This window comes from Falco peregrinus, chromosome 19, assembly GCF_023634155.1.
Source record: "Falco peregrinus isolate bFalPer1 chromosome 19, bFalPer1.pri, whole genome shotgun sequence".
NCBI lineage: Eukaryota > Metazoa > Chordata > Aves > Falconiformes > Falconidae > Falco > Falco peregrinus.
Genome location: NC_073740.1, coordinates 1,447,142 through 1,466,308, shown reverse-complemented (window position 1 = coordinate 1,466,308; position 19,167 = coordinate 1,447,142). Strand labels below are relative to the sequence as shown.

The 19,167-nt window shown below is 52.5% G+C and overlaps 1 protein-coding gene across 1 annotated transcript; it reads left to right on the top strand.

Annotated features, from left to right (window-relative positions):
* The first annotated feature begins 1,677 nt into the window (after positions 1-1,677).
* FAIM2 (Fas apoptotic inhibitory molecule 2) lies at positions 1,678-17,852 on the top strand. Its single transcript, XM_005233094.3, has 12 exons — positions 1,678-2,055; positions 3,668-3,848; positions 7,283-7,386; positions 7,545-7,609; positions 8,391-8,444; positions 10,747-10,797; positions 11,329-11,368; positions 11,775-11,812; positions 12,831-12,918; positions 13,481-13,576; positions 15,428-15,481; positions 17,234-17,852. The coding sequence occupies exons 1-12, from the start codon at positions 2,041-2,043 to the stop codon at positions 17,381-17,383; spliced, it is 936 nt and encodes a 311-aa protein (XP_005233151.1). The 5' UTR covers positions 1,678-2,040; the 3' UTR covers positions 17,384-17,852.
* Positions 17,853-19,167: the final 1,315 nt, after the last annotated feature.

Genomic DNA, 19,167 nt, shown 5'->3' with positions numbered 1-19,167 from the left:
TAGCATCTCCAGCCTGGGATGGAGCATGTGAGGTCCCGAGTTATCCCACCAAGGAATCTGGCTTGGCCAGGGGCTGCAGCTGGGATGAGTCCCTCTGGGGTTTGTTAAGAAAATGGGTGTCTCCTCTCTCACCATGATGCCACTCATCACCTGGAGTTTCTGTTCCCAGACCCTTGAGACAGTGGCTCATCCCATGCTTGAAGAGGGTCAGAAGCCAAGCAGGGTGCCCTCGTGCTTGCCCAGAGCAGCGAGAACCCCACCTGCTGGGTTGAGTTTCTCTCCCTCGCTTGGGACCTGCCCAGTTTTATGCCTCTGCTCAACCTCGAGGAGAATGAAAGCCCTTGAGGAGCTTGTGGTTAACTGGCACTTAATTGATTCTGAATAATCCTGACAAGTTTTTGCAGTCCTTGCGGTAATTGCCTCCCTTTCCAATTGAATAGCTCGGGCTAGGTCTGTATGGATGCCAGCTGTACATTGCTTGGCTGCATTCTTTCACTTCCAGCTCATGCTTTCCTTTTAACCCTTTCATTGCCTGCTTCTTCATGGAAGCTGTGGGTGGGGATGGTCTTTTTAATCCCCTCTCCTTGCAAATGGCTTGTTCTTCACCTTCTCTAGGACTGTGTTTAGGGAGCCTGAAAGGTGGCAGGGCCATTTTTCATGCCAGAGTAAACAGAGAAGCTAATTTATTTTTGTATCTGTATCATAAGGCTTGGCAAACTAATTTGAGGTGTGATGTATGCTGCTGGCATGACAAGCAAGGAATGATGTGGAGGGGCTGGGGAAGGACTGGAGGGAGGACGTGGAGGGCTGGGAGGTAGGGGCACAGATCCTAGTCAGAGTGTAGTCCCAGAACTGCCCAAAATTCTGCTTTCATTTTGTGGGAGCACAGTGCAAGACTGCTCTGCTGACACCTCATTCGCCACAAGCCTGTCTTGCCATGAGTTTGGGTGGAGGATTCTGTCTGTCTCTGTCCTGGACAAATTTGCTGCCCGTGTGAAGCACCTCATTACGTAAAGGGACAACCTTTTTTCCCCTTCTCCTGCTGCCTGTGGTGTAAAAGGAGATGTCTCCATCTGTCTGTGCCCTAGAGACTGTAATCCCCACCCCCCCTGCTCCCAGACCCTGACATGGGCAAAAACCTCGTACACTTTGTGCCCCTTCCCCTGGGCATGCTCTGGGCTGGGAGCCAGACTCCCCAATTAGCCCGCTCCTTCATGGGCTTGAATTAATAATCTTGCTTCGGTGATGGGGGCTGTGTAGTGCTCGGGGTCTGCTCGCTGCCTGGGACACCTCCCAACCCTCCTCGTGCCCCCCCACCCCTGCTGGGGCTGCACTGGTCCAGAGAGGACAGTGTGTGGGGTGAATGAGCCTTTATCCCCTCCATCCCTGCTCCGTGCAAAGCCCGAAAGGGTCAGGAAGGAGCCAGGGCTGCGTGCAATTCCTCCCTCCTGCTCTCCCATAACAGAGCTTGGCTCAGGCCTTGTCTCTGCCCCAGCAGAGCCCACAGCCCCCCGTGGCAGCCCTCCCTGCTGTGCCTGGCTGCAGCAGGGCCTGTGGGAGCTGACGCTCCCTGGTCCAGGCTTGGCTCCGACATGCAGCAGCAGAGAGATGCTGCAGCGAAGCATCCTTTGCCTCTCCCTTGCCTTTGCCATCCCAGCCCTGAGTTCAGCATCTCTGAGCTGGCTGCTTTGAACCCCTGGTGTGGGGCCCTGCTGCCGCCTACCCAGTGCTGTATCCAGGCATCGTCCCCATCGCTGTGGTGGCTGCTAGCCTCCGTTTTAGCTGTTTCTTTCCCAGCTTCCCCCTGTGCTGCAGGCTGGGAATGGTACGGTCCTCCCTCCAGCGCCAGTTGCTCCGTGGATGTTGCTAGAAGGTGAAGGCATCAGCGCAGGCTGGGGAGGCTGCAGCGGTTGCAGCCAGCCCTGACACATCCCAGGAGAAGGAGGCAGAAAGGACCTGGCCGGGAGGCTGGTGCTCAGCTGCAGCCTCTTCCCTCCTGCTGCTGCTCGCGGGGTCCAGCAGCATCATTAGTGAGGAGCCATGACCCAGGGGAAGGTAGGTGGGAGGCCGGTGCTGGGGTGATGAGTTGTCCTGCTTGCATAATTGTTGCATGTTTGGAGTGGGGAAGTGGGTTGAAGGGGAGGATTTAAGGAATAAAAGTCGCCGTGGAGGGGGGAGCTGGGTACCTGTGCACAGCACGTTGGCCCCTGCGATGGGGCTGGTTTTGGCAGAGGAAGGGGATGGAGGGATGCGCTGTTATGGGGTTGGGGGCTGTTTTTTCTGGTGCTGGATGTGCAGCTGTTGGACCTGTGGCCATTTCCTCCACCCATCCTGGATGTCAGGGAGCTTGATGGGGTGTTTGTGCTTTCCCATCCGTGCTCCCAGCAGTCAGCACTTGTCACCTGCCCTGAGCACCTCCTTCCTGGTCCAGGGAGCTCTGGAGTCTGGGGGTTCTGCAATGCTCTGAGGCAAGGGAGAGGGGGGTTTATGCATCCTTTGCCAGCACAGTGCACCATTGCCATGGCAACGATGATGGAGGCTGCCTGGATGCAGGCAGCACCATCCCTCTTGTATCTCCTTGGTTATCTCTGGGGGTCTTGCATGATATCAGCCACCCTGTGCCCAAGGGCTATGTAAGGAAGGACGGGGTGAGGACAGTCCCTATGGCTGGCAGGGGAGGTGACACAGTTATCTTGATGCAGCTCGTGGTGCACATCCCGTGCTGGTACCCTGGCTTTATTTCCAAGGGCCTGTTACACCTTAAATTTAAGACATACTTACAGGGACCATGCTGTCTGTTGCAGTGCTAATTAGTCTGTTACATTCATTTTGGACTTCTTGTGGCTCCAGTCCCACGTCCCTGTGATCCATGGGATGCTGTCCCTGACCACTGAGCTGGCACGTTTTGGCAGCAAGGGCAGGGTATCAGGCTCATAGCTTATCCCAGGATGACAAAGATCTAGAAGGTGAAGTGGATCAAGTTCCCAAGGAGAAGCAAGTTCTCGGGTGGCCCGAGGCTGGCTCTTTGGTGGGATTTCATAGTCCGAAGTCCTGGGATCCCAAGTCCTTTATGTGCACCTTCAGATTCTGGAAAGGAACAAGGCTGAGCCTCTAGATGGGCAGACAGGAACAAGCTGGAAGAAAATGTTGAAGGGCCAAACTAGAGCACTTCCTGGGGGCTAGGAGAAACTCCCCCAAATGTGGGTGTAAGTGGAAATGAAGGTGTTCATGATTTTCTGCCCAGTAAGTGAAAACTTTATTTTTTAAAGGGGAAATTTAGAAAGAAGTAGGCTGAAAAGCAGAGAATTGGATTCTTTCCAGTGTTGTATATGTGCCTGAGACACTGTGGAGGACCCTGGACGAGGCTGTGTCTCCCCTCAGACCTGGCTGCCTGTAACTTTTCATCCCCTTTAACGTGTCAGGTGTTCTCCCATCTCTTCCCTCAACTGCATCAGAGGATGCTCCTTCCTGGGAGTGCAGGGATGGGTCCATTGCCAGCCCGCAGGAGTTGCTGGGTGTCTGTTCAGTTCCCAATCCCTTCCTCCAACAGATGCACCCCCAGGCCCCTGTCTGTGTCCCCCTGAGTTCCCATTGCAGGGCAGTTTCTGTGCTGTTTTTACAGTCTAATTGCTCTCTTACACCCCCACCCCACCCCCTTTCTGTGCAGCTCTCTGTGAACAACAAGCCCCCCAACTCTGAGGGGCAGGGGGAGAAGAAGGACAATGCCACAGCTCCACCAGCTCCTCCGACCTATGAGGAGGCAACAGCAGGAGAAGGGATGAAGTCTGGTGTTTATCCTCCTCCCCCATCGGTCCCACTCCACCCCAGCTGGGCTTACGTTGACCCCAGTAAGTTCTTCCATGGTGGTACCCAGGGTGAGCCCCTTGCTGAGGGGGTAGAGGGGTGCAGAGATTCACCCTATGGGCTTGTAGAGGAGGGGGGAGCCAGGGAGGTGGTGCCCAGTTTGGTCTGTGATAGACCTCATCCCAGAGCTGTGGCTCTCGGCCACATAGGTGCCTCCCCTATAGGGACAGCCTGGGGGAGCTGGGGTCGTGAAGGCTGGAGAAGAGAAAGCTCCAGGGAGACCTTACAGCACCTGCCAGTGCCTGAAGGGGCTGGCAAGAAAGCTGGGGAGGGGCTTCTTACAGGGGTAGGGGGTGACAGGGCAAGGGGGGTGGCTTTAAACTGCAAGAGGGGAGATTTAGAGCAGCTGTTGGAAGAAATTCTTTACTGTGGGGGCGGCGAGGCGCTGGCACTGGGGAGCTGTGGGTGCCCCAGCCCTGGAAGGGTCCAAGGCCAGGTTGGACGGGGCTGGGAGCACCCTGGGCTGGTGGGGGGGGTCCCCCTGGCAGGGGGTTGGAACTGGGTGGTCTTTAAGGTCCCTTCCAACCCACACCCTTCCATGACTCTGTGAGTCTATATCTGTGAGGGAAAGCCATTCCACCCAAACACTAGATCCCACTGCCTTCCAGAGGGGGAACTAAACTGCAATGCTCTGTCCCTGCTCCCCTTCCCAGTACCAGGATGGGAAAAATCCCCTCTCCCAGCTTGCTGCGCTGGGCACTGCCACCTCGCAGGGCTGGGGAGAGCCCTGGTGCGGCGCTCACGGCTCTGCAGGCAGCACCCCCCTTCCAGCTCCTGCTCAGCCCCGGCTTTCAAAGAAGCCGCTGAACTGGCAAAATCATGTCGCAGCATCAGTGATCTCCGGCTGCTGCAAGCTGGTGTTCCGAGCCGCTGGAGGCTGGAACACGGCTGGGCTCGAGGGCTGAATGTTCCAGCGTTGCTCTGTGTGCTGGCTCCTCGGCCAACAAACAGCATTTCTTCCCCGGGTGCCGCATACAGCATCCGCTTGGTCGTGGCGAGCAGACAAAGGCTCGACTGTGCCCGGTGCAGGGGAATAGCTGCGATGGATGCAGCGGCCAGCAAGCAAGTCTGCTGGGGTGGCCAACTGCTCAGTCAGCACGGCTCGAACAGGAGGGAGTGCTGGAGGGACTGGATTTAATGACTCCTGAGTCCTCGCTCCTGCTCAGTCCCTCTGCTGCGCTTTGCCTGTATCATCCAGCGGGGATGGTCGCAGCTGCAGGATGAAGATGTTTAGGGAAGGGGAAAGAGCCAGCTAAACCCCTCTGAGCCATGTGTGCCTGTGCACTCCCATGGTCCCACAGACTTTTTCCATTCTTGTTTGCCTTCAGGGGCCAGAAACAGAGGGGATAAATAACCTCCCAGCTTGCTACAACGACCATCTGGGCCTTTCTACTGTCATGATGAATTAGGATGGGTAAAGCCCACATGGGTTAGGAAGCTGGTGTTTTGGGTATCCTGGAGGACTTGTTTAGGTGATGTGTCATCTCTTGTCCCCTCCCTGACAAGCCTGGCAGGGCTTCCTCTCTGCAGCTGTGCCTGCGCCCTGATCCTCTCTGCTGTTTTCCTCTGGTTTTGTGTCCTTCTCCCCTTCCCCCGCCCTCAGCCATGCTGCAAGCTGTGGCTCCTGTGCCAGGGTCTGGGGGGGAGGGGGCACATGCCATGGGGCTGTGTCTAGCAGCTTCTATGAGCCTGGAAGTAGCTGGAGAAAAGCAGCACGTGCTTTAGGTTGCTTTCTTTAATAACGAACTTGGGACACACTGTCTTGCCTCAGACGTGGCCATGGGTGGGAGATGCTGGGTGCTGGCGACACTGGTCAGGAGGAGGAAACCTCCTTCCTCTGAGGCATTTAAGTGCAAAGTTAGATGCCCTGATTGCTTTGACACAGGAGGCATTGAAGTGTCCTGGGGATATGGGCCTCGGGGGCTCCCCGCCAGGTGGGGGTGATGACAGATCTCACAGAAATGCAGAGACAACCTGCTGTAGGAATTTCATCTCCACTGGAGCATAGAGGAAGGCACAAGAGATTTGTTGGGCACAAGAAGAGCACAAGGGATTTATTTCCTGCTAAGGGTCATCTTTAGGATGAGGCTTCTGCAGTCACAGCAAACAACCTTTGACCGGTAAACCTGGCAAAATCCAGGACCTTGAACTTGGCTTTCCTGGTGCCTGCAGTTGGTCCTCTGAGTTTGAGAGGGTCTTTCCTCCATCAGCCTGAAGGATCTGAGTATCACTGAGCTAAAAAGCTTGGAGAAGGAGGGGAGGCACCTCTCAAACAGGCAGGGACGTGAATGTATAGCTGGTGTAATTGCACAAGCCTTCATTCTATAGGAAACTCCGGCAGGGAAACTGTTAGTAACAGGGAAGGGGTATCTGCAAGAGAAGCAAATAGCGTAGGGGAATGATGGGCTGAGACAGCTGAGGTTTCAGTATTTGTTGTATTTTTTCTTGAGCATGAGGTTCCAGGAGATGGAGCAGGCTGAATCTTGTGTCTAATTTGTGCAGCTGATTTTAGGGAGAACCTGCTGCTTTGAATTTCTCCTTGCAGCCTGCTGCCCTGCGTATCCTCATGGCTACCTTCATCCCTGGCTGAACAGCACAGCCCCCTCCCCAGCAGGCAGAGGTTTTCCTGACATTTCCCCCCCCCCCCCCCGCAAGGCTGCAGAGCAAACCGATGCTTTATGGTCCAGCTCGCCCCTCTGCAGGGAAATTCCAGCAGCAGCCGCCTGTACTACAGAGCCTCCAGCAAAGCAGAGCTGGGTTGTGTGTTGCGATTATTTGGGGGGTGGGGGGTGGGGTGGGTACCCTCAGCAGCAGCATTGGGGTTCTTTGGGGTTGTCTTCCCCCTCGTTTAGATTTGCTGCAAACTGTTGACTCCCCGCATGGAAATCAGATTCGGGGTGTTACAGAAAAGCTGGCTGCAAGGAGCTTCTCGAGGAGGACAGGGCACACGGTTGACATCAGATGTGATGCAGACACAGCCTCAGCTCAGGCAATCACAGAGCAGCCAGGGAATCCTCCCGCACCCGAGCTCCTGATGGGAATGACTGAGGCGCTGAGTCACTGCTCCTCGGGAGGGGCGGGATGCTTTAATATTCAGTGAAAGGTGAGCAAGGATATGATACGAGCCCTCTAATTGCCATTAAAGGTACAGTGGCACCGTGGACAGGAATAAACCCTGGTGTCCTTGCTGTGCTGGAGTTTGCAGAAGTGGTTTCCCCCTCTGTTCCTGGAGATGGTCCTAATAAGATGCAGCAGTGGGAAGGCAGCAAAGTGCATGCCAGCAAGCTTCTGTTTTGCAGTGCAACAATAAAACCTTGAAACCTGGGCGTCCTGAGCTGCAGTCAGTGCTGGGGTCAGGTTATTGCAGCTGGGGAGGGAACTGGGTGACAGGAGCTGATCTGTCTGGCTTCTGCTTCAGGCACGAGCCCAAGCTATGGCGGTGGCGGGTACCCAGGGGACACAGAGATGCTCACGACCTTCAGCTGGGATGACAGGAATGTGCGCAGAGTGTTCATCAGGAAGGTAAGGGGCAAGAGTCTCCAGGCTCAGCTTTCCCCTGTGAAGGCAGGGGACAGCCCTGAGCTCTTGGAGGGACCTGGCTGGGATGGCTTTGCTCCCTCCCCAGGCTGGGGGGGAAGCAGAGAGCCTGCGGGTTGCCCATGGGCTGCCTCTCCTTGCAGGTTTATGCCATCCTGATGGTCCAGCTCTTGGTCACTGTTGTTATTGTGGCCTTCTTCACCTTCTGGTAGGTCTCTTGCGTAGCAGTAATGCTTGCTTTGTCCTATATATGACCTGCTCCCGAATTACCTGTTACTTGGGGGTGTTGTCTGCTATGTAGGTACTTGATTTTTTTTTTTTTTCCCCACCCATGTGCTCCAATAGAAAAACAAACCTGAAGGAGCCCTGAGAGGTCCTCCAGTACCTGATCTGCCTTTCCTGTGTCTCTTCTGGACAGTGCATCGTCCCTTCTGGTGCCATCCCCAGCCAGGAGGCCTGGGCTGCTTGCCCCTGAGCATTAACTGCTCCATTTTTCCTTCGGGAGTTATCACGGCCATCAGATCCCAGCCTACCTCGGCTTCAGGGGCTGGGTTACCTTGCAGAAGCAGATACCCCACACTCGAGCGGTGGCTCTGTGGTTTAGATGACTGAGCATTTGGGGCACGTGGGGCTCATTTGTTGCCTCCAAAATAAATAATGAATCACTGTCAGCCTGAGGATTTTTGGTTCCTTAATCACTTCTCAGAGAAAGCAGTGACCGTTCCCCAAGCAAGCCTGGCTGTGTAATGGATAACAGCAGGGCTGTCTTTCTGACTTGACAGGTTGAATTTCTTTCCAGCTGGTCAGTTTGCCAGGTAGTTTCAGCTGTGGTTTTTCTGTTGGGTTTTTGGTTTTGTTTTGTTGTTTGTTCTTTCACATACCCTGTGCCACATCACCCTGTGTGTGTTCCCAGGTTTAATTTAGCAGCAGCCTGTGAAGTGATTAGCTTTTTTATGCTTTCTGCTCAGCATTTGTTTCCTGTCTTGCAGTGAGCCGGTCAAGGGGTACATTCAGACGCACTCTGCCTGGTATTGGGCTTCCTAGTGAGTATCTCTTTCTTCTCCTATGGCCATGTATGCTCCAAACGGCTCTGGATGCGGCTGCAGTGACGTGGAGACACCTTCCAAACACTTCTGCATCTTGCATGTGAAGAATTGCTCCAATATGTGTGCAGGGGAAGCCGGGAAAATTCATGGATAACTCTGATAGAAAGATAAAAAAACTAAATGAGTATAAGACATGGGAGATGCTGGGTATCTCCAAATACTCCCCAAAAAAGGGCCCTACAAACCGGGGTCAAAGTAAGTACATGAGTATTGCTTGCAGAGCAAACCAGGTGAAACTGGGGGGCTTCCAGTGCAGGAACACAGAGGTGAGACCTGAAAGGGTGCCTAGGGTACCTTAGAGCCTTAATTTTGGGCTTGTCCCCTTCAAAGCAAGGGGGTTGCTTGGGTTTGCATCTCATGCCTTGATATGCAATGGATGGAAGAAGGGTGCAGGGAGTGGGGGTACGACGGGGGGTATTAGGATGCTTCTGGCTGTGTCTGAGTGGGGCTGTCATGCCTGGGTCTGCATCGCAGAGCTGCTCTTGGTGCCCAGAATCTGGATGCCGTTCATTAGCCAAGCCTGGTCCAAAAGGTCAGCTGGGAGGTAGCGTGGGCTGCGCTTCAGTGCGTTGGTATATTTGCAGTTGTGCTGGTTTCCTGGATGCCTGTTGTGTTAGTGCTGCTAATTAAGCAGGCAGAGTGTGCGATGTAATTGTCTGTGAACAAGGCTCTGTGAACTCGGCTTTAATTAGTTCACACCCAAACCATGAAATATGTCCAGGTCCGGAGATGAGACACCAGCTTATATAACTTAGAAAAAAAAAAAGACCCAAAATAGCAGCAATGGAAGGGAACTGGCATTGGTGTGCCCCTTTGACCTCAAGGGAAGATAACGTGCTCCTCCTTGGCCGGTTGGTGGACTGGAGAAGCAGCGCTGCTTTGTAGGGAGATGAGACCAAGCTCTGCTCAGGTCTATGCTCTGACTTTTGGGTTTGTCTCTTGCAGCTCGCTGGTCGGTTAGTATTGATTTCTTACTACCTCCCAGTAGGAGCAAACAAGTCTTGGCCCGGCTGGGGGCAGGGTCTGTACTTGAGGGACTTAAGTTTCGCCTCCCAGCCAGCCAACCCTTCCCTCCATCCCAGTGTCCCCAGTTGCTTGCCCTGGTCTGGGTCTGGATCTCCTTCATACGCAGAGACCCCAACTTTAGATACACCCCTGTAAAATAAAAGGGGGTGCCGTAGGGTGTTTTCCTGCTGCTGGGGTGATGGCTCAGAGGGAATAAAACAAGAGCAGGTGTGCAACAAGGGATGCAAAGGAGATGGAACAACTGCAGCGGCGCTCTCCGCTCCCTGCGTGCTTTTTTTCCATCTATTCAGCCGTGTCCACTCCAGCGTTCCTGGTTTCCCTGTGGGAGAGCAATGCTCAGCTTTATCTCTGGTGCATTTATCATGGCCCGTGGGTTTTGCCGTCACGTTCATTTATTAGACCCAAGGTGACTGGCTATCGTGCAGCCATCGGCATGCTTGGAAGCTGCTTTCCCCCCTGCCCCCCCCCCAGGCTCTGGGTGAAGCGGGTAAGCAGGTTCCCACTGTGCCACAACCCATCCAGCATGTGGAAAAACACCTGGGCTGCGTGACGGCTGGAGAGAGGGAGACCATCCCTCAGCTGTTGGATTCTTTGTTTTGCTTTGCTGAAGGGTCAAGTCATGTCAGATAAATAACTCTTGTGACCTGGGGATGGCTTGTGCAACAGCATATTAGGCTTGGGTCTGCAAGCTTCACCCAGCTTAGGGGATCCTTCTGCTCCTGAGCTCTTCCTCAAGCGCTTGTGCGGTAACATGGGACCAGTTCCCTTCTCCGACACAGACCTTCCACCTGGCCTTAGGCAAGTCCCACTACCAGCCCTGTGAACCTTGCTTTAAGTGTTGCTGAAATCCCAGCAGGATGCCCTGATCCCACCAAGCCAGGGGCAAAGTCTGGCCACCTCTGCATGAGCAATTCCTGCACGATGAGGTGCCAACAGCAAAGACATTTGGGTGCTCTGTCTGTCCTGGACCCTTGCTGTGCTCTAACCCCATCCTTCAGGTTTCTTGGGGACTGGCATATGCAAAGTGGGCAGAAAACTACTTCGGTGAGAGGTAGGCACTGCGTTGCTTCCCAGCCAGCCTCAACTTCTGGCACGGTGCTGGCATTTTAAACAGCGCAGCAGAGCACTGAAACTTGTCAGCTGGAGACTCTCCTGCATCAACACACCGTGCTTGTGTTTTCTTCCCTAAACTGCTCTTTTTCTCTTCTTGCAGTGCTGTTTTCTTTGTGACCTACTTGATTCTTGCCTGTTGCTCTGGACCCAGGTAAAATATTTTCTTTTTGGATTTGTAACAGCCCTGCAAACTGTTTTCCTCTTTTTCACACATGACCAGCAACGTTCTGGAGATGGGACAGGGTCGTGCTGACACAGTGATGTAGGGACTGCGGTGGCAGCTGTATTTTCAGGCCTGATGCAGTTGCGGGTTGCTGCAATGCAGCATTAAAAGCTGGAGTCAAAGTGCAACTGGAGAGAAGCTATGTGGTAGCAAAAATTGCACGGCCCCAAGTTTTCATTATTAAATACTGCAGAGGCTGCTCGGGTTCGCTGTCAGCGGAGCAGGGCACTGCTGGCTGCTCTGCTGGAATGCCGTGGGGATATTCACCCTCCTGGTCTAGGAGCACTCTAGATGTGCTCTCATTCCCAACAGAATGACTGTCCCCTTGCACCACCCCTGCCATTTGCTGCATAGGCCATTAATTAATGGCACATCTTATGCAACCTGTTGTGCAGTGCTGCTGCCTGCCTCTGCCCTTTGCAGCAAGGGGCTGACCAGCCCTTGTTTCTTTACTTGCAGGAGGTATTTCCCATGGAATCTGATCCTGCTGAGCATCTTTGTAAGTAGCACATCTGGACAGTGTCTGCCTTACCCCTGCAGCCAGCATGGGGTTTGCAACGGCTCCAAGCAGGAGACGTGTCTGGTCTGGGTTCACACAGAAAGCAAGAATTTCATCCTCTAATTGCTCTGCACTTGGACTGAGGAGCTGTAATTGAACTAGAATGTGATAAGCAGGAAAGAAGGGAGCCTCTGTTTAAAAACAATTAGGAAAAAAAAAAAAAAGCCTGCAGAGGCTGGTCAGTGGTGGGAGCTGGGGGATTAGAAACTATGCAAAAATTGTTTCTCTTGAGCATCTGTTTGAGAGGTTTCACTGCCCTTATCACTGTAATTGAAATGTTTTATTGGCTGCGTATCTCTCCCTGGGACATGAATGCAGAAATAATGTGGGTTTCTTTCCCTCCCAGACACTCTCCATGGCTTATCTCACTGGGATGCTCTCCAGGTAGGCTGAGCATATGGTCTCTGGGTGTCTTCTGCTCCCATGTCCTTTTTCTTCCTGCAAAAATCTTCCCTGCTTCTCCTATAGGAAAGCACTAGGGAGCCAGGGACAAGGCAGTCGCCATACGCTGGTCTCGCCTTTTCCACTAAGCAGCACTTCAGCAGATGGGGCTGGAGTGACACAAGGATTTTTTTTCCAGTAGTTTCAGCTTTTTTGTAGTCCATAGATTGCTCCCTTTTGCTTGGTGTTTTTTTTTTTTACTGTTACAATCTGCTCACAAGATCAGCCCTGGTTCACGTGGGTCCCTGGTGATGAGGCAGATGAGCCAGTGGGTGTTGATGGATGCGTGCTGGAGACAAAGAAAGTAGCGGTTTCAGCAACTCGGGGAAAATACCAGTGATATCACTTTCAAATCAAACTGAAGAGTGGGGACTGGCTTTTCTTAGGGCTGAGCCTGGTGATGCAATCAAAACCAGCAGTCAGACACACAAAAAAATTATAATCTAAGCCTGCAGTCTCTCTGCCTGTTCACATCCCTCCTTCCCTGCCATTTTCCAAGACCCAGACCCCTGCTACAAGCACATCAGTAGCATAACAGTGGCTGCAGCTTTCTGATTTCTCATTGTGCTGCAATGACATTTATAAGCCTATTTTTATTACTTCCCAGTTTGAATCCTCCTCCTCCTCCATCTGTCCATGGGCAGATAGATTTTTATAGTAAGTCCCCATCTTTGCCTCTTGGGAGGAACTCATGAGCAGCTTAGAAATGCCCTCCTGCCTACCCTCTTCTATTTAAAGCAGGAGGAAAACCCATCTAGTTTGTAGCTTTTTTCCTTTTAGTGTTTTCCACCTTTCCCTTTTTACATTAAGGGAGGGGGGACGGGACACGACATGACACACACTGATAATTGGACTCTTGCTTTCCTTGTACACCTCTGCTAAGCTTCTGCCCATCTTAATCCCTCCTTCTACTTTTCCCTGTGGAAAACACTGAAAAGTGCTTTTGCTGTTAATTTTGCAGTTACTACAATACCAAGTCAGTCCTCCTGTGCCTGGGGATCACAGCCCTGGTGTGTCTGTCTGTCACCATCTTCAGCTTCCAGAGCAAGGTGAGCCTGTGCTGATCAGTCCCTCCGGGAGAAGCACCTCCTGGGAACAGGGTCAGGCTGTGCTGGGGATGGGGTGTGAAGAAGGGGCAGGTCTGTAGGGCTCTGCCCACAGGAGCAATTTGAGGAGTGTTGGGATGTGAAGCCAAGGTTATGGGAAGATTAGGACAGATGCTGGGGTGAGGGATCCGTCAGGGGTATAGATGGGGTTGGAAGTTGCTAATGTGGGGGGGTAACCTGGTTTGTTTTTTTTTTTGGAGGATTAAGCTGTGGGGTACAGAAGGGCACTGCACAAACGTGTATGATGGGCTTTTGGATTTCAGGCATGCAATGGGTGCTGAGGTTTTGCCCATGGCAACAAAGGGGATGTGGCAAGCGTTTGGCTCTGTGCTGTATAGATGTGTCTATAGGACCTGGGATGCAGACGAAGTGACTGCCATGTGACAGCAAGATGGGGGTACAGCTGGGGAGTCCCTTCCCGTGGACACCAGGAGGCTTGGCTCTCCTCGCTGCCTCTTGTTTCGGCACCTGTGCACATGTAACATGATGGTTTTTACCTCCGCAGTTTGACTTCACCTCCTACCAGGGCGTCCTCTTCGTGATGCTCATGGTGCTCTTCTTTGGTGGCATCATCCTGGCTGTGATACTGCCCTACCAATACGTGAGTACCGACCTGCTGGACCTCCTTCCTCACCCAGTGCCACCAGTCCTGGTGCAAGGCTGGGAGCTGATCAGCCTGATGTGAGCAAACTCCAGGGCTGGGCTCGAGAGGTCCCAGCCTGCTCTCTGAAAATGAGTAGAAACACCAACAGAAAGAAAAGGTGAGACCAGGTGGCTGTTGCCTGGTGGCTGAACAACCAGATATCAGGTTGTAGGACAGTGCTGGCCTGGGGCTTGAGGAAGTTTGCTTCTGTTCCCAGACCTGCGTAATGACTCCATGCCAGGTCACGTCATCCGTTTGTGCCTCAGCTTCCACTCCAGTAAAACCAGGGTGGTGAGCACGTTCAAGCGGGCTTCTGCCCCAAATTCAGGGCTTCTGCCCCAAATTCAGGGCAGGACTTTTGAACTCTGGACATGTGCAGTGGGATGCCTGTGTGGCCAGACCTGGCCGTATCGACACTAACACCAGGCACCGTCCTGGAGTGTTTACATCTTAAGGCTCAAATTTCTCATAAATAAGCACCTCTGGAGGGTGATTCAGACCACAGGGACAAGTCCTGATGACAAGTGGCCACCTTATCGCTCCTCCAGCTGCTGCCAGCCCCTCTTGCATGGTTCCGTACCCTTCCTCTGGTCTCAGCTGCTGCTGGCTCTGCCCAGCCGAACTCTTGGAGCAGCCTGTGACCACACCTGATAGAGGGTTTGGTGTGGCAGTACGGAGTGTCTGGTCTCCATCCAAGAGTGTTTCATTAGGCGACTCATCATTCAGGCAAGAGCCTGACAGACCCTGGAAGATGCTGATGAAAGAGGGAAGGTGTGTGGGGCTGTGCAGCCACCATTAATCACCCTGAACTCTTGCTTGTGCTGAAGACCGAGACACCCAGCTTTGGTCACAGCAGCCTTTAAGTGGCCTCCAGGCTCTTCCCATCTCAGCTGGCTTCTCTGGGGACCTCAGCCCTACAGACCTGCAGGAGACACTCCCGCTAGCCCTGGGGTTGGTCTGATGATGGACAAATACACAGGCTGGTGTTTCCAAAACGGGAGCTTGGATTTTGGTTGCCTTGACTTGAGATCCACCTCTCCCCTATGCAGACGTGAGGGTAAAGCAGCTTGCAGTGCCAAGCCACTGACACTAAACTGTTGAGACAACTACTCTTTATCTTGCAGCTTGTCAAGATAAGCATAGCTCGAGGCACCCTTCTAATGAGCTTGTCTATCTGGGGAGGCAGGCTGTGATTTCTGGGTTCAGTCAGCTGTCCACGTGGGCACCTTCTCCTGGAATACAGGCAACTTCTCCATTGCCGCAGTGTGCTGCTGTGCCACGGCAAGCAGGGCTTGAGGTTTGGTCCTAATTCCAGTGAATTTCCTGCTGCGACTCCAGCAGATGAACACATTAAGTGATGCTTGTTAATTAAAGCTGGCTCTGGCTCTTGGAAGCATTTGGTGTTTCTTCCAGTGGGATCAGCCTTGTCTGGGTAAATAAACACCTGCTAGGGCTGCTGCAAAATGTGTTTCCATCTGGATAGTGCCAAGACTTTTCCACAGAGACAGCAGCTGTGGTGGAGTAGGCTATTTGGAAGCCCAAGTACCTGTTCTGGATGCTTGTGAACCAACTGGACATAAACACCACAGTAAGAAGGGAAACTGAGGCACAGGGACCTGTTCCTTGCTGTGAAAAGGTCCGCAATAGAAACTGTTGGAGGTGGAAGTGGTGCAAGTCCATCCTGGGCTGTTAGAGCACTTTCCCTAACTTGTGTCCTATCTTCCACATGAGAGCTAAGCCCTCTTCTGTGTCAAATCCCAATTAACCAGTTTTCTCCCAGGCACTGACTGGTGGATTTGTTTCCTTTAGGTCCCTTGGCTCCACGCGATCTATGCTCTGCTTGGTGCCATTATCTTTACTATGGTAAGTGGGTGCTGGTCATGGGGCCTGGGAGTGTGCTGGCAGGAAAAATAAGCAAGGAGCAAATGCTTTTAGTCTTGAAGGTGCCTGGGGAAGGGAGGAGTGTGAGGTGCAGGATTGCAGAGAGCTCTACATCCTCCAGTGGCTCATGAATAGCAATTATTGCAGTGACCTCAGCCTTGTCCCAAGAAGGTGTTGGTGTACGTGACGGTGCTGGTGCAGAGCATGGTGTGATTAGCAAACCTGTGCTGTATGTGCAATACTAGGTGTGAACAGCAGAAAGCATTGTAGGCAAAGGGCAAAAAGGCATCTCTGGAGTGGGAAAAGCTTCAACACAGCAGCAGGAGCTGGGCTGCAGGGCTCAGCAGGAGCCTGGGGATGCACTGCGGCTGCAGAAGTGAGCAAAGTTGGGTTGGGGTCAGCTGAGTCGAAGTGAGCCAAGGGCTGGGTGTGAGTCTGACTAACAGCAACAGAGGTACAGGAAGACCCAGGTCGTGGTTTGGGATTAAGGGGCATTAGGAAGGTTCATTGCAGGTAGGCGAAGCCTTGAGACTGTGCAGCTCCTTCGAGGGGAGCTGAAAAGTCTTGATTCCTTCCTGCGACGGCTCCCCGGCAGTCTCTCCTGCAAGCCTCTTCCCGGAGCACGTCCCGGCAGCGATGTGCTTGCCGTTCAGCTGTGGGAGTTGTCTGGGAAGATGTTTGGCATTACCTTGAGGTGGGGGTCAGGAGGAGGGCTGCCTTGGGGTTCAAGGCGGTGCCCATTGGGCATGTTGTGAATAAGAACAGTTGAGCAATTTCATTTATTAGCTATAAAAGTCATTTCAAGTGAGCTCGGGTATTTCTTCTGTGATTCATGATTAAAGACTGTTCTGTGAAATACAAGTAGGCTAAACATCTTATAATTACCCCATAAACTTCAGTCAGAACCTCAGCTCAGGCTGGTAGCGTCTGGGGAGTTCAGCAGTTATTTATGACTGGGGAGGGCAGAGCTGCCAGCTGACCCCAGGCGATGGCGAAGATGCCCTGGCAGCCCTGAAGAGCTCCGTGCCAAGGTGTCTGTCGCAGGCTGGGTTAACAGGGAGAGTAAAGGTGAGGTGGGAGAAGATACTGGGCTTGAAGTCATGCAACAAGGTGCAGGTTTTCTTGCAGCTGGGCCGCCAGCCTGCCTTGCAGCCTGTGTTTGTTACCACTGTAAGGGTTCACTGGTAAAATCTGCCCTGCACACAGTTGTGTCTGCTTCAGAAAGGCGTAAGCTCCCCTCTGGGTCTGGCTACCTCCACTGGCAGCTCTGCAGACCTTGGTGCTGCCCAGGATCTGGGGTTTATTGCTCTTTATTGTTCTGGTAGTGCTGCTGCTGCAATGTCATGTTGGGTCCAGGTCACCTTGTTACCTGGCAGGCGTTTCTGAGCAGGGGGAAGTCTTGGAATAATAAGTCGTAGGGACTGGCTGAGGAGGAACAGGGAGAACTGCTCCAGAGCTGATCCTGGGGCACATTTGGGATAGGTGGAGCATGAAGGAAGCAGGATTTGAGTAACAGGCTCAGGGTTTGACTATCAAGAATGAAATGAAGGAAGGGGAAACAACATGCATTGTTCTGAACGATTAAATTGCAGTTACAGCCCATAAAAAGTGGCTGCATTTTTGTTCTGGGCACAGTGAAGCAGTTGGGAGAACTCCTGCCATTAAAGCACTTCTTGCCTTGCTGTGCCAAATCTCCATGTGACTGTCATTGGGTTTCCTCATCTTTCCTCACAGTTCCTGGCACTTGATACCCAGATGCTGATGGGGAATCGTCGGTACTCGTTGAACCCAGAGGAATACATCTTTGGAGCCCTCAATATTTATCTGGACATCATCTACATCTTCTCCTTCTTCCTCCAGTTCTTTGGCTCCAGCCAGGAATGAGTGGAGCAAGAGTATCTTCTCTTTGCTGGCAAGATGCAAATATGTTTTTAAAAAAAAAAGTTATAAGAAGAGGAAAAGAGGGTTACAAAAAACAAACACAAACCAACCCACCCTTTCTGGCCCACTAGCAGGCTCCATTCAATCAGCTGAGCAAAGCCCCTGGGTTCCTTATGCAGCTTGTATATATGCTGTTAGGCCTTTGTGACCCAGAAAGCAAAGCAGGGCTTAAGTGTTATGTCTCTTCTGCTCCCTCTGCTCCTACTAAGATCAAACCAGACCAGAGACTGGGAGGCATGAGACCAAGATCTTCTTTTCCCCAGAGGCTGTCAGAGTTGCCTGTCTGAGTCCTGCACATCATGGGATGTTGAAGTGCTGAGAACAGCTCTGCAAAGGGAAAATAACATTAAGGAGAGAGAGTAGGGAATTTTGCTAGGATCCTGGCAGGAAAACTAGCTAAACAAAGGAAAAAGGCTAGGGAAATCCTTGCATGCCCCCATTTCTCTCCTGCATTCATTTGGAGCCTTGTGGCCTCTGCAGAGATATATTCCTGATAGTGCCTGCTTTTAGAAATGCAGAGTGTGGGATCACATAGTCTGGATGTCCCAGCAATCAGCAATCCTCCAGGCACAAGGGAACTTGTTGTTCAGGATGTGCAGCCTCTTTGAGGACATCCCGAACGCCCCTGCAGGAAGAATTTTTCTGTATCCTTTGCATCTGGCTGTGGGGCTGAGGATGTACTTCCTTTCCTTCCCAGAGTGGGATGGCAGGACCACTGGCTGTGGGCTCCCCTACCCACCCAAGGGGGATGTGTATGACAGTTCTCTCTGACATGTGGCTCTTCACCTGGGAGAGCTGTGATGCCATGTAAGGATTGTTGGCAGAGGCGATGAAAGAGGCTGTTTCAGAGCCCATGCAAAGCCAGACGCATCCTGATGTGGGAAATGGCTGGCTGAGATCCTGTGACCCATCATGAGATCTGATGTCTTCACAAAATTGTCTTGGTTGCTTGAGATTAAGGGTCCTAAGTGGTTACTACCCAGAGACTGAGGCCAGGGTGAATGCCTCTTGCTCAGAACGGGCACTGCTTTGTAGCAAACACCAATGTTGCCTCTTGTTCCGGCCATTTTCCAGTTTTGCTCTCCCAAACAGGGATGTCAGTGAGGGCACTGGATGCCTCTGAGTGCTCAGGTAACTTTCCATCTTCCCCTTGCTCACGTTCCCCTGTTTGAGGATTAGCTGGCTAATTTCTAACTGTAAAGCTCCAGGTGGAGATAAGAGGCCTTTTGCTCTTATTTAAAAAGTGATCCTTCCTGCTGATAGAAACCTGTATCTTCAATCTCTCTGGGAATGCCAGGGCAAGTGCGTCACTGAGCTGCCTCTAGCAATCCCTTCGTGTTAGAGAGAGGCTATGCCAAAATGCTCCATACTGCACATTCCTCCTCTGCTGCTGCCCTGGCTTTTACCCTTCACATGTTGTATCCTCCTGCCACACGTGTGCAATGCCCTGAGCTGGGCAGAGGAAAGTTACTGTGCAGAGAGTCAAAAAATGCTTCAGCCCCTCTGTGGCTGCACTGACCTTGTCCGTGATCATACAGCAGCACAAGTGATGCCTTCCACCTTGCTCACCTCCCCAACACCCCCCAAAATAATAAACCCCAAAGCCAAAATCTTTTTAGGGGTAAAGGTTACTACTAAGTGATGACAGCATTACGTTCGTGACCCACTGATTTCTGCAGTGTGTTGCAGAGAAGAAACAAGAGCCTTAAATTGCTGAGCAGGCTGAA